At 43.0% G+C, this 25,358-nt stretch overlaps 1 protein-coding gene across 4 annotated transcripts in view; it reads left to right on the top strand.

The window, feature by feature from the left end:
* Positions 1 to 25,358, top strand: part of OSBPL9 (oxysterol binding protein like 9) — a 138,760-nt gene that overhangs the window by 54,215 nt on the left and 59,187 nt on the right. For all 4 annotated transcript variants that reach the window (XM_023501555.2, XM_023501554.2, XM_012547479.3 and 1 more), the window contains exon 4: positions 21,448 to 21,524. In XM_023501555.2, coding sequence (XP_023357323.1) covers positions 21,448 to 21,524 — 77 coding nt within the window. The remainder of the gene's footprint in view (positions 1 to 21,447; positions 21,525 to 25,358) is intronic.

The following is a 25,358-nucleotide window of genomic DNA, read 5'->3' as shown; positions in this document are numbered from 1 at the left end:
TTTTTCTTAATTGTGTTTCCATTAATTTGTCCATCATCAAAAGCTGTTTCATTTTATCTCCATCGCTTAGCACAGTACCTGGCACATCTAACAAATGCTATTGTTTGAAAAGTGTCAGAGTCCTGACAGGTGTGCAGAGTGTTTACGAACCTTGGTAAAACTGCATTTTATCATCCATAAGTTATTACAGAATGTTGCTCATATTTTGAGTTACATATAAATTACAGTCTGTGAAACTTGTAGCTGTGGATTTGCAGCTGTCAGTGAACTGGTATTTATTTAGCAACCTACTGTGTGTTAGTAGTGTGCTAAATACTGTTTATAAAGACCGGCACAAGACGGCCGTCCCTGCTCTCAAGATGGTGAAATATTTGGAAGAATAGCCTGGAACCAGTTTAATTCAATCAATTTAAGAATCATGTGGGACACTGTGTTTGGGGGTTCTTAAAGCTGGGGATACAGAAACGAGGCAAACGACAAGCCCTTCCTTCAAGGAACTTAAAGTCTAATGGGGGAAATGATGTGCAAACATATACACAAGCAAGGTATATACAGGATAAGTAGGAAGTAATCAACAGGGAAAGCACTGGAAGTACGAGGGGATGGAGAAGGCTTCCTGGAGAAGGTGAGGTTTTAATTGGGATTAAAGAAGGTCATTACTCAAAGCAGAGAAGAGAGAGCATTCCAGGCATGGTAGAAAGCCAGAAAAAAATGCCCAGAATCGAGATCCTCTATTACAAAGATCTAGAAAAAGCATCGGAACAAATTCTTATCAGGAATCTAAGAAAAAGTCACATTGAGGCATTTTTCTGGCCAAGATTGGTTTAGGGAGACAGAGAGGTCTAGGGACACTGGCAGGAGCTTGCCACATCGTATGCATTTCAGTACCCAGAGTCTGGCAGAGGGCTGGGCCTGGACACCAGGACGAGAAGCACTGAGACAAGAAAAGATCCTAAGAGCTATCTGGACTAGCACAGCATGCGGGACAGGTGGTTCTATTGTTTACTATGCAGTTCTGGATCACATATCCGGGATGGACTGAGGAGGAGACCTGTACTCAAGAATGGTGGAGAGGAGGAGTAGCAGTGACTTGCCCAGGGTTACACAGCCAGGAAGTATTAAGTGTCTGAGGGCAGATTTGAACTCGGGTCCTCCTGACTTCAGGGCTCCACCTAGCTGCCCCTATTTAAATAGTTTTGATCATGAGATCAGATAGAGATCTCAAACCCAGTCTGAAGCTTTCAATGGAATAATCAGGCTGAGAATTCCAGACCAAAATGTGCATAAATGCAAAGTCAGGAACTAAACTGGCAGAGTGAACAAGCAAAAAAGGTATTCCATTGTACAGAGATATTATGATGACAGGGAAGCTAAAGGCAACAATGCTCCCCGCCGCACTCCCCCTCTCCCCCATAATGACTTAGAAATATCTCTAAGTGAAACCTCAAAACAAAGCCTAACTTGGACACAGATCCAACTAGAATTCCCAAAAGAGATATAAGAAGGACTTTTAAAAAAGTACTAACGAGTATTTATACACACACACACACACACACATACAAATAAGAGTGATAGAGGGGGAAAATGGGAAAAGAAATGAGAGCCATAGAAGAAAGATATATATAAAAAAGAACTAATAGCTGGGAACAAAATATTACTTTAAAAAAATTCCTTGAAAATTAGAATTGACCAAATAGAAACTAAACAACCCAGATCTTAATTGAACCAGAGATCAGTGGAAATAAAAGAATCCACTGGTCACCTCCTAGAAGGAATCTTAAAGTGGAAACTCTCATAAATATTATAGCCAAAATCCAGAGTTCATAATATATTGCAAGCAGTTAGAAGGAAAGAATTCAAGCACTGAGGAGCCAGGCAGCATCACATGGGATTTAGCAACAACCAAGTAGAAGGAACAGAGAGCTTGGAAAGTGATGTTACAGAAAGCAAAAGATCTAGACTTACAGCCAAGAATTGCTTATACAGCAAAACTGAATGTAATATTTCAAAATTAAAAAAAAAAAAGTGAAAATAGAGGGTTTCAAAGCATTGTTGATGAAAAGACCCAAATTGATAGAAAATTTAACATAGAAAGGAGTCAGAAGCAAATGCTTATTTCCTTTGCTTTCTCCTTGGTGCTGGAGTGCATGCCCTTCTAATAGTCTCTTGACATAACAATAATTAGCATTTTAAAAAGCCTATTCCTGCCCCACACTGGGCTAAGTACACTACAAACATGATCTCATTTGATCCTCACAACTCTGGGAGTTGGGTGCTATTAGTATGTCCCATTTACCTTGGAGGAAACAGATAGGTAATGGTTTGCTCAGGGTTGCAGGTCTAAGGTTAGATTTGAGCTTCCTGACTTGCGGCCCATTGCTCTCTGCACCCCCCACTCAGGCACCCCAATCCTCATCCCTCCACAGTTCATCTCTTGCTCCATGTTCTGCCCCCTTACCTGCTGGTAGCTGCCCCTTCTCCGCCATGTACCTCTGTATTTGCCTGTTTCTTTCCCTGTTAGAAGGTGAGTTCCTTGAGGGCTGGAGATGTTTCCCATATGTCTCTGATCATCCCTGGCATGTTTTCTGGTACGTTGTCCCAGCTTAGGAATGATGGGCAAGTCCTAGAACCGCTCTGGGCCTCAGTTCCCCGAGTGTAAAGTGAAGAAGGGATTAGATGTGGTGTTGTAAGGTCTTGTCCAAGATGTGAGTCCTTAATCTGATGATTTCCAGGGCTCTCCTCTTTCCTCTCAATTTCTCTGATCTAGTCCAGGATTTCCCTTTAGGCCCCATTACTAGGTCCCCTCACACAGGCTACCTCCTGCTCTCCTACCTCAAGGGAAAGCTCAGTCATCCTTTAAACACTCTGGTCTCCACAGAACTTTGAGCTTCCAAAAGGGTCTCCCCAATGGCCCCCTGAGAAGAAACACGAGACACAGATGAAGCAGTGAGGCTCTCAGGATTTGCTTACGGCCAAACACAGCCTCTGGATTTACTGAATCTGGGGCCCAGACTGGGGCCAACGCAGTGCTCATCGCACTCTCCCAGTAGTTCCCTCTCCAGATGTGGCTCTGCCCTTCACTTATCCTAGGGCATTAGGGTCATCATGGCTACTCTTACCGAGATGAAAACACAGAGGAGCTGGAACCAGAGACAGGAAGCCCGGGGTTAAATCCTGCCTCAGACCCGGACTAGTGCAGCCTGGGCACTTCACTTCCTCACCTGTCAAACAGGGTTCATTATAGCCCCTCCCTCCCAGGTTGTGATGAGGATCAATTAAGATGCTATTTGTGATACCCTTTGTAAATTTAAAGATGAGCAGTGCCATGAAAACATTAGCTTGTTTCCTTTGTAATAACAGGAGTTAAATTTGGGATGTCTGATTAACTGTTGGTGGAATTAGGGAGATTATTGCATATACAGTTTGATTTAGGATTGTATGAACCCTCAGCGAATTGCTTTGGACCAAACAAGTTAACACCTTAAATCTCACTTGAACAGAATGCTTCGTCTTGTCTGGGCAGCACCCAGTTGCCCAACCCCTTGTTTACTCTCTGATCGGAAGGAGCACAGTTACTTCAGAGAGAAAAGCAGAAGTTTTCTGGGAGAACTTGTCTCGTAAATATTTGTTCACAATCACCAGATAAGTTTTGGTTGCAGTCCAGTAGCAGATCATCAATGATGAAAGAAACCAATGTCTCAAAGAGTCTGTAGATGAATAAAAAAAAGCCTCCATTTGCTAACTGGTAAAAGGATATAAACTGGATGTTCTCACAGGAAAAATCCCAAGTTGTCGGTAGCCACGTAAGAAATAATGGCTGGCATTTATAAAGTACTTTAAGGTTTGCCAGACACTTTACAAATATCTCATCTTAAATTTATAACCACCTTGAGAGGTAGATGATGATGTTATTCCCATATATCTATATCTTATTTATAGATGAGGAACGTGAGTCAGATGGTAGTTAAGTGATTTGGCCAGAGTCACATAGCTAGTGTCTGAGCTGGCTTTTGAACTCAAGTGATCTTGACTATTAAGTCCAGTGTCATTCTGGAAAGCATTGGAACCATGTTCCCAAAGTCACTGATCTTTGATCCAGCCATACCACCACTAGGCCTCTCTACCCCAGAGTGATCCAAGAAAAAGGGAAAGATAAAAATATTCTTTTAGTGCCGATAAAAACCTGGAAATTAGCTATGGTCCAGGAATAGGTTGGGAAGTTTATTATTCTGCAAAGGATGATGAAGAGAATGGTCTCAGAGAAACCTGGGAAAACTTGTATAAATTTATGAAGGGAACAGAACTAAGAGAGCGATGTTTATAACCAGCAACATTGTAAAGATAAACAAATTTGAAAGACCCAGGTGATAATGTAATGATCTGCCACAGTTCAGAGAATAATGATGAAATGTGCCGTCAGCTTCCTGCCAGAGAGGGGATGTACTACAGATGCAGAATGAGAGGCACATTTTTGGACATGACCAATGTAGAAATTTGTTTTGCTTGACTATGTATATATTTTTTAACAAGAGTTTTTGTCTTATTTTCTTTTTTTTTTCCATTGAAGGGGAAATCGAAGGGAGAGAAAAATACTTAATTGAAGATAAACTAACATAAATTTTTTAAAGTAAACAGGTGACCATTGTTAATAGGAAACTATTAACAAGTACCATAACTGTTAGCTCATTATTCAAGTAGCAATTTGATATCTTATTTCCTTGATCAAAATAATTATTATAAAACTACAAAGATAAATGTCACCCTTGCTACCTGATAATGTTGCCTCTAGGTCATGTGGCAGCCATCGATCACTGGATTATCATTCAGACTTGATTTCTAAGGTTTCTTATAACCCTTAAAATTAGGTTATTGTCAGAACTTTGGACAAGTAAAGATCAAAGCAGCTTACCCCCCTCATCTGAAACTCTTGCCCCTCATATACCATATGTGTCCCTCAAATTGGATTCCTCCTTTTGGATTTTTATTCTTTTCTCATTCCATTCCTTGTGACTTAAACACTTTCCCTCCCAGAGGAATAAATGAACCTAAACAACAATGACAAGGACCCTCCCAATCAAATTTTCCTGTGGAAGTACCACAGCTGCTTCTCCAACTCCAGGTGCTTGGCTCCATTTCCTTCTGTGACTTCTTGGAGTGCCTCACTCTTAGCCCTTCTATCAATCCATTGTGTTGGTCTATGTGGCAGCGTGTCTGTGGGCACATTGCCTTGTGAGCCGCCCTGCCCCTTAGAGTAGGGCCATTCTGGTTATCATTGGCTCTTCTGCAGCCCACAGAATACTTTCAGGCCTGTTGACTCAATGGGTGATTGAAAATGCCCCAGGCCGGATGCAGTCTACCCCCCCAACCCACCCCCCACCCCCTTATCTGCCGTTACTGCTACTGCTATCACTACAACTACTATCACTACTACTACTACTACTACTACTACTACTACTATCCCCTACCATGTATACAGTGCCAGGCACTGTGCTAAGTATTTCAAAATTATTCTCTTATTTAATCCTTACTACAACCCTGAGAGGAAGATGCTATTATTATCCCCGTTTTACAGATGAGGAAACTGAGGCAGAGAGCTTAAGCCCCTTGCCCAAGGTCACACAGGGAGGAAGCATCTGAGGCATTATTCAGATTTAGGAGTTCCAGGCCTAGCATTTTATCCATTATGCTATGTAACATAATATTGCTTAAGATTAGAACATAACAAATGCTTATTAACTGACTAGGCAATGATAGCTGAGGGGGCAAGTCACTTTACCTCTTCCTACATGAGTTTCTTCTGCTATAAAATGGGGATAAAAATGATAATACTTGCTTTGTAGGGTTGTTATGAGTGCGTAGCCCTTCTTCCCTTCTTCCCCTTCCTCCATGCTTTTTTCCCTCAAAAATTAAGTTATCGTCAAGTTTAGGGATTTGACATCCTATTTGGGGGAGCTTACATGTATACTTATGAATACAAATGATGTGCAAACTCAGTGCAGGAGATCCTGGCTGTGGCTGAGGTTCTAACTGCTAGAGGGAGACTCTCCCCGAGTTTTGGAGGCCTTTGAGGTGAGCTTCGAAGGACGCCATGGCTTCCGAGGGAGTTGGAGACAAAGCCAGGGGGTGGGGGATGGAACACTTGGTTGGGCTGCTGGAAAAGGGGGGTGAAGAAAAATCAAGGCTGGAAGAGGAGGCTGGGATCCAGGGCTTGGTTTTCCTTCCAAACAATGGCAGCTCTAGAACGTCACCTTCACCATGTTTGTTTTAAGTCTTCAGGCTTATCACTGCAATATATGCCTAAGATTTCAAAGCTGAGCTTATGAATTTCAAAATCACATTTTAAAAACGTCATTGCTTCTTGTATCTCTGTGAGGTGGGACTGATATTTAGGTCCCCAGATACGTTCAATGCTGTCTTCATTTTGGGGACTGTGAACTTCCCCCAAGATCGGACCTGAATATGAAAAACAAGCCTGCTTGTAGCTGAGGTTTATTTCTTTCTTTTAACTTCTGGAAAGTCTGACACTTGGGACCATGGGCCTCTGGGAATCTCCTTGATCCTTGGGAAGGTATAATTTTTTGCTTCTCTTCCCTGCCTCCACTGGTGCCATTTCTTCTTCCCTAGGTTCACACCAGTTTGGGATGTTGCTAGGACAGTGAGTCCAGACAAGGGGGCGGTTTCACGGGGTTTGTGTTGGGTTTCTGGACACAAGTCCGGGCTCCTGAGGCAGCTGTGGTCGCTTGACTTGCCCTTCCCACTCCCCAAATTCCTCAGCGGCTAGTTGGAGCTGATTCCAGGCAAGTTTCTGGGGCCCAGGGTTTGAGCAGTATTGCACCCTGAACTTGTGTCACACACTTTGTCTCCTTCTCCTACTGAATAGTCCTGAGGCTGTGGATAAATGTGCTTTCCATTTGCCCTTTGAACTTTTCTCCTGTCCTATCCTCTGTTCTGCCTCAAATTACCAGTATGCCTCAGGAAGGCCTTGGTCAAAGGCCCAGAAAGAGGAGTGGGAAGGGAACCTCGGCCGAGATCCTGCTCCAGAGCGAACAATCCCCAGTGTGGGAAGACCAACAAAACCAGGCTCCCCTAGGCCCTGAGCTGCGACTCCCACCCCCGCCCTTCCTGTAGCAGGGAATCAGGGCATCCCCACGCCCCCCCCTTCTCCCCCCCCCCCTTGCCCCTCGTAGAGTGTGACAGTCTGTTGGGCTGTTGTCATGGCCATCTGGCCGCCACAGCACCTGGCCATTCTGGGGCCTGATGAGGAAGCCCCTTCCAGAAGGGCCATTGGAAGGTGGACCAAGCCCTTGGATGGGGCGGGGAGGCGTTATCCACTTGGGGTGAGCTCTCTATGGCAGCTGAAGAGTCAGTGCCTAGAGGCAGGAGCCACCTCTTATTCTCCCTGGCACCTACTGCCCCGTCTTGTAATTTGTTCAGGTGTCGAAATTCCCAGGATGGAGACTTTCTTCTTGGGGAAATTGGCGGCTCCTCTGATGTTCGGCCTCAGGGAGCTGCCAGGCCACCGGGAGGTGTGCCCTTGGTCACATGGTTAATGGGTCAGCGCTCTTCTTCCTTAGCTCTCATACTGGTGGCTTAATAGGCATTTGTCAAATGAGTAGCTCCCCTTAACAGAGCAGAACAGTGAGCCAAGTCTCTGAAAGGCCAGACTGTCGTAGTAAGTATAAATCCCATGCTTTTGGCTTAGGATGATCACACTTAGAATTGGAAGACTGGACGGACTCGGCTGGAAAAAAAAAAACAGGACTTTCAGTGGAAAAAACAGTATTCTCACAAAATCTGAGCAAAAGGGACGTCAGGGGAACTCATTTAATTCAGTCCCTAGGAACCCTTTCTCCACGTGCCTGCCCAAGAGCTCCCCTGGCTTCTGAGATGGCCCTCCCACTGTTCCTGGGGTTGCCCTTGGGGGCCAAGCAGGATTCTTCTCCTTCCCAGGATAAGCATCCTCTGTCTTTATCTGTCTCCATCATTAACCAACCATCAATTAAAGAACATTTTGCATTTGGAATGTAGCAGGAACTAATTGGTACCTTTGATGGCTCGGCATCCTTATCACTCTTCTCCCCTCTCCCTGTCATTGGCCCTCCTCTCTCTCTAGTCTCTCAGTTGTGTCCTCTTGAGCTTTGTTATCTTTAATTAACATCTTTCTACAGAAGACTCTCAGATCTGTGTATAACTGAGCTGGTCTCTATGTCTCTCCTTCCTCTCCTCTTTAGTCCAGCATCACCTACCACCCAGAGGACTTTTCATTCCAGTCATTCCAGGTATTCCAAAGTAATCTCAAACTCAAGATTTCTGAAACAGAATTCATCATCTTTCTCTAAAAACCCATCTCCTTATTAACTGGCCTATTTATGGTGCAAGTGTCAAAATCCACTCCCAGTTTCCTTCCTTAAGCAATAAATTGCCACCAATTAAGGTCCCGAGGGAGGGGTGCATTTTAGGAAGGGCATTGGTTAGATAGAGTGTCCTGAAGGATGGTGGCTAGGTGTAATGTCTGGGCTAGCTCTCTGGAGGACCTTGGGATCATCCAGAGTCCTTGGTCTTAGGGTGGAGAAGTGAAGGAGGCAGGAGAGCCACCACGTGGCTAGTCAGAGATGGAGACTGGAGTCTGGAGCCTGAAGTCTTCTCTGGCTGAGAACTCTGTGTCCCTCCCCGAGCCCTTAAAGCCTTCAGTACAATTACCTCACTACATTACATTGAGCATGTGCAGCCATAAGCACCAGGTTGGGATTCAAGTATACCTTTTCAGAGTTCCAGCCGCTACAGCTGGGGTAGTAAAGGATCTGAAGATCATGGCATATGAAAGAATCTACCCCAAGCCTAGAATGAGAAGACTTACAAGTGTTAAGATAGCAGTCTTCACATATACAAGGGGCTCTCATGTGGAAGAGGTTGATTTCATTTTGTCCCACAGGGTAGAACTAGGAGCCCTAGAGGCCGATTTTTGTTTAATAGAAAGCGCTGCTTGCTGATTATTTAGGCTCCTTTTCATTTTCAGTCTGCCAGTGCAGGTTGGATGGCCACTGTTGGTGTGGGGGATAGGGTGGTATAGAATGGTACTTGTAAGGTTCTCTAGTTGACCATTTTACAGCTGTTTCTTCCTAAGGCTAGTAGGCAAACAGGGAGGTTGGAAAAGAGCTTTTTCCTTTTTCTGTCTCCGTGGTACTTGGATAACCATGATTGATGAGTTGGAGGGAATGATGTGTGACTTAGGGCCGGGTTTATAGAAAATCAAGATCTAGGCTTCCAGAGGTGGCAGGGAATCATTCTTTGGTCCTTTTTTTATAGTTATTAGTTAAATTTTATAAAATCAGATCATATACCTTCAGAGAGGTGGGTTCATTTGATTCCAGTGAAGGGAATACTTACTAGGATGAGATCACACCTGCAATATTGAAGGAAAGGAAACAAATAGAAATGATTGTTGTAGAAGAGACTGTAAACTTCTTGAGGGTTTGGACTTTTAATTTTTGTCTTGGTATTCTTTATAGAATGCCTGGCACAGAGTATGTGTTTAATAAATGTTGATTGATAGATTGTGCATAAGACAAAAAGAGGTGATTTCTTAAAATTTTAGTCATCTTATCCAGAAACTGGTCCATGAACTGACAGTGGCTTACTGCAGGTTTTGGATTGTTTTAATTAATTCACAAAACTCTTCCTCTCTTTTAAAAGGTTTGTATTTTGGGGCCACTGGGTAGCTCAGTAGAAAGAGCATTGAACCTGGAGTTGGGAGGATCTGAGTTCAAGTCCAATCTCAGATACTTAACTCTTCCTAGCTATGTGATTCTGGGCATTATTTATTTAACCCCAATTGCTTCCAAATTTTTTTTTAATTTTTAAAAATATTTTATTGGTATATAATTTTCCCAATTACAAATAAAGATGGTTTTCAATATTCATTTTTATAAGATTCTGAGTTTCTTCTTCTCTTACTTCCCTTATCCCCAAAATAGCAAGCAAACTGATATAGGTTATATGTCACAAAACTCTCTTTACCAAAGGTCCTTAACTTCTGAAAACCTATCAGCTGAAAACATCTCTTCTCTCTGCATTCTGTTCTTTTGCTCCCTGACTCCTTCTTTGCCTTTGCTTCTGCTTCCTAAGATTACTTCCCCATTACTTTGAGCCTTAAAAGAAACTAGGATATTCTAGGAGTCAGACATAAAAGAGTATGTGTGGTGGCTTTGCAAAGGTTTGCAGGTGGGAGATTAAGTAGTGAGTTCCAGAAGTGTAAAGGCGAGCTCAGAGAATACCTCAGTGGAGTGATACGAAGTCTGGAAAAGCCAGAGCTAAACTGAGAGCCATTGATGATTCTTGAGCCCAACCAATATGCTTTAAGAGTGTCAGTTTGGCAACTGTTTGTAGGATGGATCGAGAACCTAATTAGGAGGCTGTTGCACTAATCCATCTGAGAATTGATGAGGACCTCGACCACACACAGCTTTGTGCCTGGGGAGAAGGGGAGATACGTGGGAGAAATGTGGTAGATGTGTATTAGTGACCCACTCACTGATTGCACACTGGTGAATGACAAAAACTAAGAATAACTTCTGTGTGACTAGAGTAATGATGGAGTATCCTCAAGAGAAACTGAAAAACTTCTAAAAGGGAGGGAAGTATAAAGGAAAAGAGAATTTGAGTTCAAATTCAGTTTTGGACATGTTGGATTTAACAAGACCTAATAGGACATTCGGGCAGAGAAATTCATATGGGATGAGAAGGGTGATTGGGCTAGATTTGGAGAGCTGCATACTTGGAGACATGAGTTGAACCCCTGGGAGCTAATGAAATAACCACCAAAATAGAGAGAGAAGTTGAGAGGACGCAGGCCAGAACTGAGGAATTGGGATAGGTGTAAAGGGGATGTCTAGCTTTTAGGAAGAGAACTGAGATGTGTCAAAAAAAAAAAAAAAAAAACTGGGAGAAGGAGAGCTTGCTCAGCAGCATCACATTGTTACAGAGAAGTTGAGAGGGATGAAAACTGAGGGGCAGAGGGGAAAAATGTTGGATTAAACAATAAAGAAAGTCATTGGTGACCTTGGGGGGAGTAGTCTTGAGTGAGTAGCAAGTCAGTTGGACCATGAAAGAAAGGGGAGATCTAGGGCAACAACTTGAGTGGATTTCAGTGTTCAGTAAAAATGTTTACAAGATAGGAGTGATCTGGGCTTGTTTGGAGGCAGCAAGACTTGGCAACTGATTCACTAAGGGAAAGGGAGAGTGGGAAAGGTAGAGCAAAGAGAGGAGAAAGAATTCCAGTTTGTGGATCTGTTATGGGCAGGATCTGGACAGAAATAACAAATGGATTGGGGCAGGGGCGGGAGATAATGAGTTTTATTTTGGATATGTTGAATTTAAGATGGCAGTGTTTTATCCAGTTTGAAATGTCCACTACACATCTGTACTGAGGTCTGAGAGTCAGCTGTCATGGAGTGGAAGGAATCATCATTGGAAAGAAGATGGAGAGAAAAAAGCAGAAGGCCCAGACCAGAGCTGGCTAGGGTCAGGGGTGGGAACTGAACCAAGATGAAGCTGATATTAAGGGTCAAGAATGCACAAGTTAAAAAATGAGACTGGAGCTGGAGTAATGGGACCAAGAGAGCAGGGGAGATGCGAAATGAATGAATGTTGTGGAGGAAGATCATTGCACCCTTGATTCCAGGGTGTGAGGGAGCCTCAGTTTGAAGCTCAAAGAAGTTGTGACTAGCACAAAGAAGTGGTTTACTGTTCTGTAGAGGACTGAAACGCTTGAGTCTATGCACTGAGGTCAGGACAGCCGAGCACTTGAGGCTAATTACCAGTTGGACAATATTCTATGGGCATGTGCTTGGGGAATGGCCCTTCCCACTATCCTAGTGCTGGATTGATGATTGGTGTATACAGAGGATTGTAGGAGGGACTGGGGGGGTGGAGTAAGACTAGCAGAGTCACTTTGGCCAGGGACTTGGAAGAAGGTGGTTGCGGAGATCCTACTTCCATCCCCCTTTACTTCTACCCCTAAAGACCAAGAATAAAGACTAAGGACTTTTGCTTATCCTGACTCCAGCTGATTCTAAGGTATCCAGGGGGCTAACGTGGTCGGCACACTCTTCTCTCCACTTCTCTGCTGCCCTCTGCACTCTGGCTTCTAAAGGCAGATATCAATACCTTCTGCTCTTCCTTCCAGTTAAACATCCCACTTCTCCTGATTCACCATATAATATTATTCCTAAACAAACCCTTCACCATTCTGGGGCTTTCCCTCCCATTTAAAAAATATAGTATTTTATTAAATTTATTAATTATAGCATTTTATTAAAAATAGCATTTTGCATTTTTCCAATTATGTGTAAAGTCAATTTTTAATATTCTTTTTTCAAAAATAACAATTTTGAGTTCCAAATTCTTTTCTTTCTTTCTCCCCTGCCTAAGACAGTAAGCAGTCTAATATAAATTATTTTGTGAAAGAAGAAACAGGGCAAAAGAATAAACTAAGAATAATATGCTTCAATCTGCATTTAAATTATAGCTCCTTTCCCTTTTATGCGTTTATTTTTTTTTCCAACTAAAATAGGCCCCAAAGTCTGTAATTTTTGTTTAATCAGGCAAGGGATACTCAGTCAGCCAACATTTAAGTGCCTACTGTGTGTCAGGCATGGAGTCACCTCCCTTGATACAGACAGTGTTTCTGTTACTCTAGCCTACAATTGCATCAGTATTTCAGCACCTGCATCTCACAGTTGGCCCAAGGGCAACAGTTTTGCAATTAATTTCTGCTATGGACATATTTTTTGTTTTTAAAAATAGAACCCTGGCTCCTTAGGGACAACATTGTCTTAAGAAAACAGGCACTATCACCTGACTCACAAGTGGTTAGACAAACCTGAGCTCTTATAGTATTGGTATTAATGTAATTCAGCAAATTCTTATTTCTCCTACTGTGTGTGTGTGCGTTTGATTAAACAGCTATTATTTCTCAAGCTCCTGTTGTATTCCAATCATTGTGCTCTGTGCCAAGGGTACAGGAGCAGAAGCATCCCTGCTACTGGAGCATGTGGTGAGGGTTTGAGTGAATACAATGTGTATGTTCAGAGGTATAAGTGTAATGCAAGAGGGATTTAGCTGCAGAAGAAAGGTCCATCTGGCTTGAGTGCTATGAGGAACTGAAGAAAGAGGTAGAATTGATGGATTGAGTGCTATTGGAGTGGTACCGAATATTATTGGGGGGAGGGGGTGGAGAGATCGCTTCTACCTGGGGAAGTTAGACAGGAAAGTCACTGGCCAGACAAGCGTAGGTCTGGGGTAGCGGTGGCGTGCTCCCAGGGGTCTGTAAGATGATTGGGGGAGGGCTCAGCCAGTTGTGGGATTATCCAAAGCTGAGGGAAGCCCTTTCCCACTGGATTTGGAGCCAGCGGACTATCCGTGCTGGGCAGTGGAGGTGGAAGCTTTGGCAGCATCAGCTAAGGAGGCAGTGCAGCACCCAGGGTCCCTCCTGATGGCCAGCTGATTCTTCTTCCCTCCATGTCCTTCCAAGGTCGGTGTGGGGGCAGTGGAGAGGGGGAAGGCTGATAAAGGCTGAACAAGGGCTGGCCAGCTAGGAGGAAGTAGCAGCGAAAGGCTGGCCTAGCAGAGTAGGATGAAGATAACAATCAGTTAGCAAGCATTTATTAGGCACCTGCTGTGTGCTAGCACTGTGCTAGGTAGACATGGTGGGTAAACCCTTGTGTGGTTCTTTGACAGTCACTGGAAGAGACAACATGTTCATCTGTTGGTATGTACCAAAGGGCTGTGAGGGAACTTGGGATGGGGCATCTAGGTGGGTGGTGGATCAGGAAAGACTTAATGGATGACTGGTTTCCTGAAGGAAACCAGTAAGGAGGGTGGTCCACTGCTGGGGAACCAGGTCAGCTTAGGAGCCACTGTTCTGGACAAAGGGAATTGCTCTAAGTGGCAGCAGCATCCACGGGCATTATAACGTGCCCATTAACTTTGTAAAAGTACGACATGAACCATCTGTATGTTTCCAGACTGATGGGAACTGCTTTGAGTCCCAACTAAATGCCTGTCACCTGTGGGAAGCCTTCCCCAACTTCTCCTAATTCCGGTGCTTTTTTCCTGTGGATTATTTTCTCTTACTCTATCTATAGCTGGCTTTGCCTGTGTTTGAGTATCGACTCCTTCCTTAGATTGTAAGCTCTTTGAGGGTTTTTCGTTTTTTTTTTGTTTTTTTTTTTGGCTGAGGTACAGGGTCACACAGCTAGGAAGTGTTAAGTGTCTGTGACCAGATTTGAACTCAGGTCCTTGCTGCCTCATTTTTTGCCTTTCTTTATATCCTCAGCACTTAACAACCCTGCACGTAGCGGCTTTGCTTTTGCCTTTCTTTGTCCATCCCTGTTCTGCCCTTCCTCCTCCCTCCCCCAGCACTCAGCACATAGCAGACTGTTAAATGTTTACTGAATGAACAAGATGATTCAGCCTATTCCTTCAGAGAGGCAGGGAGACCCCGGGGAACAAATCGGAGGATCTGAGCTCAAAGCCTTTCACTCCCCATGTCACCAGGCTGTTTCCTCATCTGTGAAATGAGGGAGGGCCCTGGACTCACCGCTTCCCGAGGCTTCTTCCTTCTCCAAACCTATGATTTTTTGGCTATGGAGACAAAAAGTTAAGAGGAGGTTTCGGAATGAATGCTTGAGACTCCCCGAGAAGTCAATAAGAGGGAGATGCTCACTGAGCCGTTCTTCCCTTGTACTATTTTGTACGTGCCGATAGATCTCCCCAGATAAAATGGCAGCTCCTTGGGGACAAGGACCATTTCACTTTTGTCTCTGTATCCTTAGCACCGGGCATAGCGTCAGACATGAAATCGGGCTTTCACAAATGCTTTTTGTTGTTCCTTGGTAAGGGACTCTTGCCATGGTAGCAGTTCTGTAAGAGGGCAGCAGTTTGCCCCACAACATTGTCTGTGTGCGGGAACAGAAGCCAGCAGCCCCTTGAGGAAGGACAGAGCCAGGGCTCTGAAACTGTGCCAGGAGCATTCGGAGGCAGGCGTGTTGGAGCAACTGTTACAGTAAATCCTTTACAGTCTGTAGTTTTGTCTGTATCAGAAAATGAGATCTTTTCAATGATTTCATAAATTCTTATTGAAAGCAAAAATAATGACAGGAAGTAGGAAGTATGATTAGACAAATGTGGACAAGAGATAAAGAAGCTAAAATTAGAAAATACTTTTGAAAAACAGTATTTTCTTGGAGGGACATTTTGTTTTTCTTTTAAAAACATATCCTGTGTGTTGCCTTATATGGTCAGCACTGCAGGGAGTGCCCTAGTATTTCCTTTCCTCATAATCTAGCCCTAGTTTCATTGTTCAGAAAGCTACTGGTAAGCTAAAATTTCTCAAAGGGTGGAATCTAGGGAGACTTCGAAAAATATCAGAATAGAGTTGGAAGGGCCAACTTTACTTAGCTTTATTTCCTCCGACATTTTCGTTTTACAGTTAAGAAAACTGAAGCTAAATAACCGGTCAAAGAGATTTCACAGAAATTCAAACAGGATTAAAGGGAGACCTGAAGGCCATATAGTCCTCCCATTCCTGAGCAAGGATACTGATCCACCCTTTGCTTGATGACCCCTAAGGGAAAGCCCATCATCCCCCTTGCCCCAAACTAGATCATTTCAGGTTCTGATTGTCAACAGGTTTCCCATGATCAGACCTAGTCTGTCTTTTTCCACCTTCTCCTTGCACCTAGTTCTGGCCTCTTTAGTCACACAGAACAAGTCAAAGCCCTCCTGCAGGTGGAGCCCTTTGTATCAATGAAGAACACTATGGGGTTTCTCTTCATTCTTCTCCAAGTTAAATGTCCACAGTTCTTTTAGCCAATCTCATCACCCTGGTGCCCTTCTCCAGACTTCTATAACTTATGGATGTCCTTCTTAAAGATGTAGGGCCTTGAGAATTGGTCCTACCAGGACTAACCATTAAGTAGCAGGACTAGGATTTTAACCCAATATGAAATTTGAACCCAGATATGAAAAAGATGAGAAGAGTTGGAGCTTTGGGGACTGGTGAATTCTGGGGAAGAAATTTTCTAGCATGGGAAGAGAGCTGGACTTGGAGTCAGAAGACCCAAATTTGAGTCTAGTCTCTGGTATTTAGCATCTGTGTGATCTTCCTGTTTTCATGTTCCTCTCTAAAATGAGGAGGGGCAGACAAGATTATCTCTAAGGCTCCTTCCAATTCCAACCTTCTGTGAGGTAGGGGCTGGTAGGACCAAGTTGGAGACAAAGCCCAAAGGCTGAAATAGAAAAAGTTCTCTCAGGGTCAAACTCATTCAGAACTTACTTGATCCTAGTCTTGAGGTATTTTGGATCTTCCAGTTTCCTTCAGCGCCATTCATGGTAAAAGGATTTGGTAATAGCAATAAGCCTAAATTGTAAAGTTTGGATCTCTAAGATGAAGCAGGAGCAGTACTTGGGTAGCCTTCATGGAACGTTCCAGGTAAAAATTAATTAGAAAAGCCGCTCAAATGTCCCTTGGAATGTGGCTTGGCCCACTGGAGCAGTAAAGTGAAGGAATAGCAAGATAAAGAGATAAGTGGGGAATGTGTCTGATTGGGGCAGGGAGAGAGCGTGTGAAACCCACTTCCATCAATCCCTTCGATGACCAGCTGGAGAGGGCAGCAGGGTAACCCACTGCAGTGATCTTTGCCTGGGCACCTTCATGATAGAGAGGGATGAACAAAGAGATGGTTGTAGAAAACAGATCCGGAGGCTTGGGATCAGCAGGAAGAGTCAGGGGATGTGATAATAAAGGCTCAAACATGATCTTTGATTTCAGATCTGTGAATATTAAGCACCTACTATATGTAAAGCAAATTGCCAGATACTAAGGTGGTTGTCTTTCCTGCTCAGAGGTCCAAAGTGACATCACTGTTGGGGTCAAGGTACAATGTTTCCACCTGTGGCTGATGATCAATATGCACTTAGCAGACTGCCACAGGCTGGGCACAGAGTCCATATGATTATTTAGGGTAGAGATGGCTCTCAATTTGAACATCTCATGTTTCTTATAAGCTCCTTTGATGAGGGCACGGCATGCTGGGCGGTCCTGTGCCAGTTCCTCCTTTGTCTCACACTTAAATCCAGAGTTCTTCACAAAGACCTTGCGGGTATCCTTGTATCACTTCTGACCTTCACAAGAGTGTTTGCCTTATGTGAGTTTTCTGTAAAATAGTCTCTTAGGCAAACATCTATCTATCATCCACACAAGGTGGCTGCCCATTGGAGCTGCGCTCTCTGTAGTAGAGTTTGGATGTTCGACAGTTCGGCTCTAGAAAGGACTTCGGTGTCTAGAACCTTACTTGCCAGGTGACCCTTAGAGTCTTCCTAAGACAGTTCAGTGGAAGCAATTTCCTGGCACAGCACTGGTAGATGGTCCAAGTTTTACAGGTGCCCAACAATGAGGTCAGCACAGTGGCTCTGTGGATCTCCACTTTGGTAGGCAGCTTAAGACCTCTTCTCTCCTACACTTTCCTTTAGAACCTCCTATACACTGAGCTAGCTCTGGCAGTGCTTGCTTCAACCTCATCATTTATGTGTATGTCAAGAAAAGACGCTGCCAAGGTAAGTGAACTTAAATTCAGAATTTCTCCATGTACTGTTACCAGTGGTTCAATATATGGTTAGGATGGTGCTGGGTACTGACGAACCTTCTTTTTCTCGGTGTAAATACAGTCAGGCCAAAGTTAGTACAAGCAACAGACCAACAATCCATGCTTTGTTGCATCCCAACCTCAGAGGCTGCATTGAGCACCCACTCATCACCCAACAAAAAGTCGTGCACCGACCCTCCCTCCTCTTTAGCCTTGACTTATAGCCTTTTTAAATTAAGTAAGTTGACTTTGGTACTTTTTTGTCTTTATTGAAGGCGTCTGATACCACTGCTGGAAACCTCTTGCTAAAAAGCAAGTGCGCAGCCCTTCTTCGCTCCAATGGGGACTAAGAAAGTGTGAGGGCATTGTCCATTATCCAGAACCCCTGTGAGCACACCATCATGGAACTGACATACAATTCCGATTTGCAGTGACCTTTAACAATTGCTCATGATAGTATCAAAGACTTTGTTCGGATCGACTCATTGTTTACAGACCTCTGTTCCGTTCTTGGCATTTCCTTGGAGTTGTCAAGCAGCAAACACCATATCAACTGTTTGTCAGCCCTTTTTTAGGCCACGCTGCCTGTCAGTTAGATGGTGGAGGATTGGACTATTAAGAATGATTTGGGCAAGAATTTTGCTGGCAGTGACTAAGAGAAAGACCCACCTGTGATTGTCATAAGACAATCTCTTTTTCCTTACAGAAATGGACAATGAAGGCATCCTTGAACTCTTGGGGAATGACTTCCTCTTGCCACCTAACACAGAAGATTTCAGTCAACTTTTGTATGAGTTGTGGACCCCTGTCTTGTAAATCTCAGCTGGAATAGAATCAACAACAAGTGCTTTGCCATAGGAGAGGAGCTTAATGGTATTCAAAACCTGTTTTTCAGTTGGAAGTTTTGACTAGAGAGTTAGGTTTAATTTCAGTTTGATATACATGGTCAGTAGCTTCAGCATTTGGTTGATGACAGTGTTGAGAACATTATGAAAGTGTTTAGCCTGTCTCTTCAGAATCGTGTCCTTAATATTAATCAATGTGGCTCAATCAGTGTTGAGTGGTTGAGATGCATCATAGGTCTTTGACCAATAAGTAGCCTCGAGGGCATCATAAAAGCACTTTGGATTGTTACTATCAGTATAAAACAGTTTTTTTGCCTTTTTACTGAGACAAGAATCCTGCATCTCCCTAAGCTTCATTCGTATCTTACTTTTCATAAAGTTAAATGCTGCCTTCTTGATTATGAACAAATTATCCTGCTGGTAAACTCTGTGGAATTCTCATTTTTCATTTAGCGACTTCTGAATTTCCCCATCATTTTCATCAAACCAATCCTGATGTTTATGAGTATTTTGACCCAGATGAGTAAATGCAGTGCCGTACACCTGAGAATTGCTCATTTTTTTCCTGTTTCACTGTGAGTTGGCTTAGCCTTCCCTCCACATTAGCAGCAAACTTCATGCTTGGAAAAGTGCTCTAGTTTGTTGACATTAAACTTTCTGGTGTTCGTCTTGCCTTGCGGCTACTGCTTTTGTTGAACGTGAATGTTTAGTTGCAGAGGATATTATGATTAGTCCATCATTCTTTGCCAAATATCGCATTCGTCACTCTCACATCCTGTCTGTCTCTAGTGTTTGCTGTGAGGGTGCATCCATGAAATTTTATGGCATTAGGTAAATGGAAGACAGTGTTGGTGATGGGAAAGTCACGAGACACATGGGTCTTCAGTAGTAAGTGACCATTGCTGTTGCTGATTCTGTTCCTCCCAAGGACTCTGCCATTTCTGGTAGTCTGTGCCAACTCTTGTATTAAAGTCACCCCGATTGCAAGCTTTTCCTCCTTCAGTACATAGATGATGAAGATCTCCCAGATTTTTGTAATCTTGTTCTTTGACCTCATCAGGATTCATGACCACCCATCAGTGGTGGAAGCACAGCACTCATGATGATGGCATGGTGTTTTCCTGCAATTGGCAATTGCATTGTCATGAGCTTCTCTCCTGGTTCTCCTGTCTGTCTACCTGCTCTTTCTCATTCTCCTTTGGTAGATCTTCATCACTGTCTAACAGGGAGTGTTCTTTTCTGGGTTCTCTTCTTTACAGATTTTGATTTTCTCTTAAGCTCTCATGAATTAAATGGTCATCTCTATGCAGATGAAGCATAGATGTATTGTCTACCTGTTGTCTCTCACATCAAAATATAAGCTTCTTGAGAGTAGAAACTGTGTTTTCTTGGTATCCCCAGGGTTTTGGGCACCGTGCCTAGCATGTAGTAACTGCTTAATAAATGCTTTTAACAATTAATTATTTTATTGATTTCCAATGAGTAAATGTATTTTCCTGGGGGGTGAAATTAGAGCAGTGAAATCCATTCTTAGGATTGTGAAATCATAATATAAAACCAAAATGTTGGACTAAGTGATCTTAAAGACTCCTATTCTAGCCCACAATTTTTTTTATCTTTTTATGTTGTTATTAGAATAAGACATTAGAGACCATTTCTAGTCTAATGCTCTAATTTTACATATGAGTTAAATATGAGTTAATCTAATTAATAATGAGTTACATAATGAGGTCCAGAGAGGTGAAGGGACTTTGCAAAGTTTATGATGATGAGAAATGGATGGATGGATGGATGTAAACAAATAGGTGGATAGATTTAGAAAACAGCTAATGGACTAAAATGCAGACTTCTTGACTCCTCTTGTTATACCTTCCTTTTTAAAAAAATTGAATTGAATTTTAAAACTTAGGATTACTATAAAGCTTTTCAATCTTTTGAGGCTGATAAGGAAGAAATAGGTAAACTCAGGAGCAAATATGTTTGTTCTTCCTGGAGTCATGGGCTCCATAAAATGGCCCACGTGCCATAGTGGATAGTGTTTTGGGCCAAGAGACAGGAAGGAGAGAAGGAAGTTCAGATCCAGCCTCAGACATCAACCAGCTGTATTTGCCTCAGTTTCCTCATCTGCAGAATGAGTTGGAGAAGGAAATGGTAAACTACTCCCAGATCTCTGCCCACAAAACCCCAAATTGGGTCACAAAAAAAGTTAGTTGTCGTTTGTTCTGCATTTTCAGAGGACCATGACGTCAGGTAGCTGATGCTGTGATATACAAGTGAGTTAGTTTAAATGAAGGAGGACTGGGCAAGATCCCCTGCCTTGCTTTTTCCCTTCCAAAGTCATCTGGGTCTAGTGGCCAGAGAAATCAAGACTATAGATGGCCCTGGATGAAATCGGAGACCTAAGCCTTTTAAAACTAAGGTCTTCAACAGAGTTCAGTTTGATTGAAGCTGCACCCATTCAGTGATTGAAGCTAGGTGGCAACTGAGGCAAAAGCTCTCCTTTCACTGAGTCAAAAAAAGAAAATGAAAATTAGAAATCTAAGTAAATGAATCTGGGAGGGGAAGATCAAATGGGGGTTGATCTAGGACTTAGTGGTGTCCAAGAAGAATCAGATTGATTTTAGTTTAAGGTTTGGTCCTTAAGCATCAGATAAGACTGAAAATGACTAAACAGCCATGGCAACAAAAGGACAGGAGTCCAACCCCTTCATTTTGCAGATTTGCACCTTAGGAGGGAATGTGCAAACTTTCCAAAGGGGGTTAAGTGGAAGTGAGTTAGCCACTCCAGATTCCAGAGTTTGAGAGGGCAGAGCCCAGAGTCTGTTAAAATGAAATTCTGTTCTAATTGGAACATCCTATAACATTGGTGCAGAAGATGTGAACTTGTGTGAGCTTGTAATGTTAAAAAATGTATTGTTGATGGCTTAAGGCAATAAAAATATAATCTTCTTTCACAGCTCGAGATGCTGATGAGAGAGAGAAGTGGATTCAGGCCTTAGAAGAGACCATCCTCCGGCATACACTTCAGCTCCAGGTAAGGCCTTTTCAATAACTCCGGGGCTCCAGGACATGGAATACATAATGGGGACGAGGCGGTGAGATTATTTTGTATTAGTGCTTGGCTTCTTCCAGTGTATCATCATAGATCTGATTGATTGGACTATTGAAGGTTCTATGATGAAAATGGAAACCTCCTGTTTAACAGCTATCTGTAAGTTTATAGTGGAAAATGTGTGACCAATGAAATCCTATAAGAGCAGTCTATCTTTTTCATTGTTACTAAGCTGATGTCTTCATTTTGGGCCCTTGGGATGCCTGAAATAAAAAAAACCACACAACGGCCTGATGCTTAATGACCACGTCTTGGAAAGCCAGCTGTGGGTTGGCGATCATTTCCCCAAGGTTATAATCATAGATACCTGCTAATTATGATGTTTATGATCTGGATCACTAAGTTAAGAAAAAGAAGATTTTTAACAATCTTTCTCTTACTGCTTTGGTCATACTGTAGCAGTGTTTTTTTTAAAAAGCACCATTGATATTGATTCCTAATTTTGGCATTTTTGAGGCACTTCTGAGTGACAGAAGGAACAGCACACTTCACTTTGTTTCCAGTTGGTAGTGAAAAGGATCCGAGGGAGAGAGAATACGCCATTGTCACGTAGCCTGGCTTCAGCCTTCTGGTTTGGCTTCTTTGCTCTGAGTCCCCGCTGTGCCAGCCAGATTTGTACGCTCCTTGTTCTTTCTTGCTCCTCATCCCTCCACAAGTGTCCTTTGCTTTCCTGTAGGCTGTGTTCCGTAATACACCTCCCCGATGTGAGCTGTATCTTTTTGGCACCACTCATTCAGGTGACCCTTTCTTGGGGTGGCTGGCCTACTGTACGATGGAGCTGTTTTTTTCCTTCTCAATTCATGCCGCTCATGGTCCCCCCCAACCATCTGGACTGTGTTGTATACTTACCTTGCATTGGACTTTGTGTGGGTTTTTCCAGCATCACCCCCTTAAAAGACTTCAGTCTGTTATTGTATCTCCTTGGTAGCATAGATCGGATTGGTTGGACTTTAGAATGTGTCAAGTCTTGGTGAAAAGAAATCTGATTTTGAACAAACTTCCTTTCATTCTGGATCCTTTCCTCTGTCCTTTCTTTCCCTAAGGCCTCCCTCCGTACCACCTAACACAGTAGCCCAGAATGAATCATCCTCTTTACCATCACTTAATAATGAGAAGTGGCCAAAGGACGGGGGCTTGGATCGGGACAACCAGACACTTACTACTGCCTGGGACATTCTGGGCCGATCACTTAGCCGCTGTCTTTCTCAGTTTCCTCAACTGTAAAATGGCAGTAGTATAGCATGTGGCTCCTAGGATTGTTTTGAGGATCAAAAGAAATCCTGTTTATAAAGACCTTAGCACTGGGCCTTACATATAGTACATGCTCAGTAAATGCTCTTTCCCTCACCTCTCCATAGACAGAATAGTGGCTGTTTTCTTCCAGCCCTCCCTTTTTTAGGGAGTTCAGCACCTTGACTCTGTTTTCCTCTTCTTCTCAACTCTTGCCCTTATTTTAGGAGATTTCAGAATGCATGTGAAGGCTCCTCCAAACTTAGCAGTTTTTCAGTCTCCTCAAATCTGTGACCTCTTAGCTATCCCCTCAGTCACCCGTAGGAGTGATGATGACACTTTGATTCTCACCATTACTCATGAAGATTCCACTTCCTTAATCAAAAGCTCTAACATTTCTCACGTCTCTCTTTTTTAATATTTTATTTTTTAAAAATATATGCAAAGATAGTTTTCAACATTCACCGTTGCAAAACCTTGTGTTCCAAATTTTTTCTTCCTCCCACCTCTCTTCCCCCTCTTTTAGACAGCAAGCAATCCAATATAGGTTAAACATGCCTCATATCTCTCTGATCCCAGCTTCCCTATGTCTTCCCTTTCTAAATCTTTAGACTTTTCTTTAGCTTCATTTCCATCTCCAATCCCTCTATCCTTCTGTCTTTTCTCAGGCCTATTATAGAGCAAACACTAAACAAAAGTTTAGTCTTTACTATATTAAATTTTTTTAAAGGATAGTACTTAGAGACAAAATTAGTTATCTGATTTTTTTAAAAACCAGACACAACACTAACAAGTTTTGGCTTTTACAAATGTCAGATAGCATGATGGAGAGCTGACTATTGATAAGTTTGTCACTTGCATGCTGAGCAATGACAAAAAAAAAAAGTCTTTGAGGCAACAAGGGTATAATGCATGTCTTGAAAAATAGCAGCTGCTTGTCAAGTTGGGGTACTAAGTGCAAAGTCCTGCTGGCCACAACTTACACAGGCCAGACAGTCAAAGCGCCACCATCACTGGCTTCCCTCTGAGCCCCAGAGTCTCAGGAATAGCAGTGTCCTGCAGCCATCCTTCTGGGAAGCGGCCCCCATGGCCAGGACGCCTCCGGGGCTGCAGCCACAGCTCCCAGAAGCCAGAAAGACAAATTTCTCTTCCCAGTCTTTGGCCTTTTCAAATCAAACAGGATTGGAGATGGCACAAGAGAAGAGGCCAGTGCTGCGGACCTCTGACTCGAGACTGAGCCCTTCCCCTGAACTGGGGGCTCTGGACTTTCTGTAGCCCTAACACTCCCCACAGGCCTAGTCTTTTACAAACATGGAGGGGGAGGCCTGGAGCTGAGAAAGGCTTGCCAAGGTAGTAAGTGGCAGGGCCAGGAGGCCAAATTCTGTCTGCTTGTCACCAGATCACGCCATCCGCTGAGCTAGGAAGGTGGTTCTTTTCTGAAGTCAGAGACTTGCAGGACATATTATAATAACAAGCTTGTGTATATAAGAAAAATAAAATGCCAACTTTTAGAATAAGAACCAAAAAACCATATACCTTTTAGCTTTTATTCTAAAAGTTGGCATTTTATTTTTCTCACATACACAAGCTTGACTTAAAATGATATTTACTGAAGGTCTCTTGATCACTAAGCTTTAACCTTAATCCTGAACCAAAAAAATCCTCCCCCAAAATAAACAGAAACCTCTGTAGATATTTAAATAACCACTGTTACTTAGGGAATAGATTACTTTGAGAAAAATTGCTTAGAATTCCCATAATTGGCCATTTTAAATGTTTGTTATCAAGCATTTTGAGCAGCGACTGTCGAACGCATCAGAAGCAGCTCTATTTTTGTTAAAAGCTGCAGATTATTTGATCAGAATGATGAGGTCAGGGTAGCAATTCCTAGTTTGAAATAAACTTGTGACAAATTCACAATGACCGTTCTCTTTGCCAGAAGGTAGGTTTATTTAGGGGAAGTAGTTAGACAAAATGGAGAGGTGGAATAGTACACAAGAGGAGTGGCAAATATGAAATAGAGTTGGAAGAGCACTATGGTTATGGGAGAGCAATGGAAGAATCCATTAAAGGAATATGCCATGAGATGGGAGTTCACCATTGACTGGAAGGTTAGATCACAGAGAAGTTTAGCAGACTAAGCAGAGTTAGCTATGGGAGAAAAATACCATTGAAAGGAATGAGGAGATAGAGAAAGTACCTCATAACAGGCCTAGGCCTGGAAAGGACTTAGCATCTTCATTGTGGGCACATCTTTTATAGGGAAAAAAATATCCTTGAGGATTTTTTGGGGGAGGGGAAGTGCCAGGGAGCTCAGAGGGATGGATCAAAGAGGAGCTAGGTGGAATACCTGGAATCAGATCCCAGACCTGTCTAAAGATATGCTAATCAATAACTCAAAGGTTGTTTAAAGATATCCAGACGTTTGAGGGACAGACGATGGAGGCTGGGAGAATTTCAGCCTCACCATTACTCTACATAAACTGGATAGTCAGAGACTTGGTAATGCCAGATAATAGCTGGTTG

Source organism: Sarcophilus harrisii, chromosome 4 (genome assembly GCF_902635505.1).
Source record: "Sarcophilus harrisii chromosome 4, mSarHar1.11, whole genome shotgun sequence".
Lineage (NCBI taxonomy): Eukaryota > Metazoa > Chordata > Mammalia > Dasyuromorphia > Dasyuridae > Sarcophilus > Sarcophilus harrisii.
Note: the sequence above shows the minus strand (reverse complement) of the source record. Positions and strands in the feature narration are given on the sequence as shown.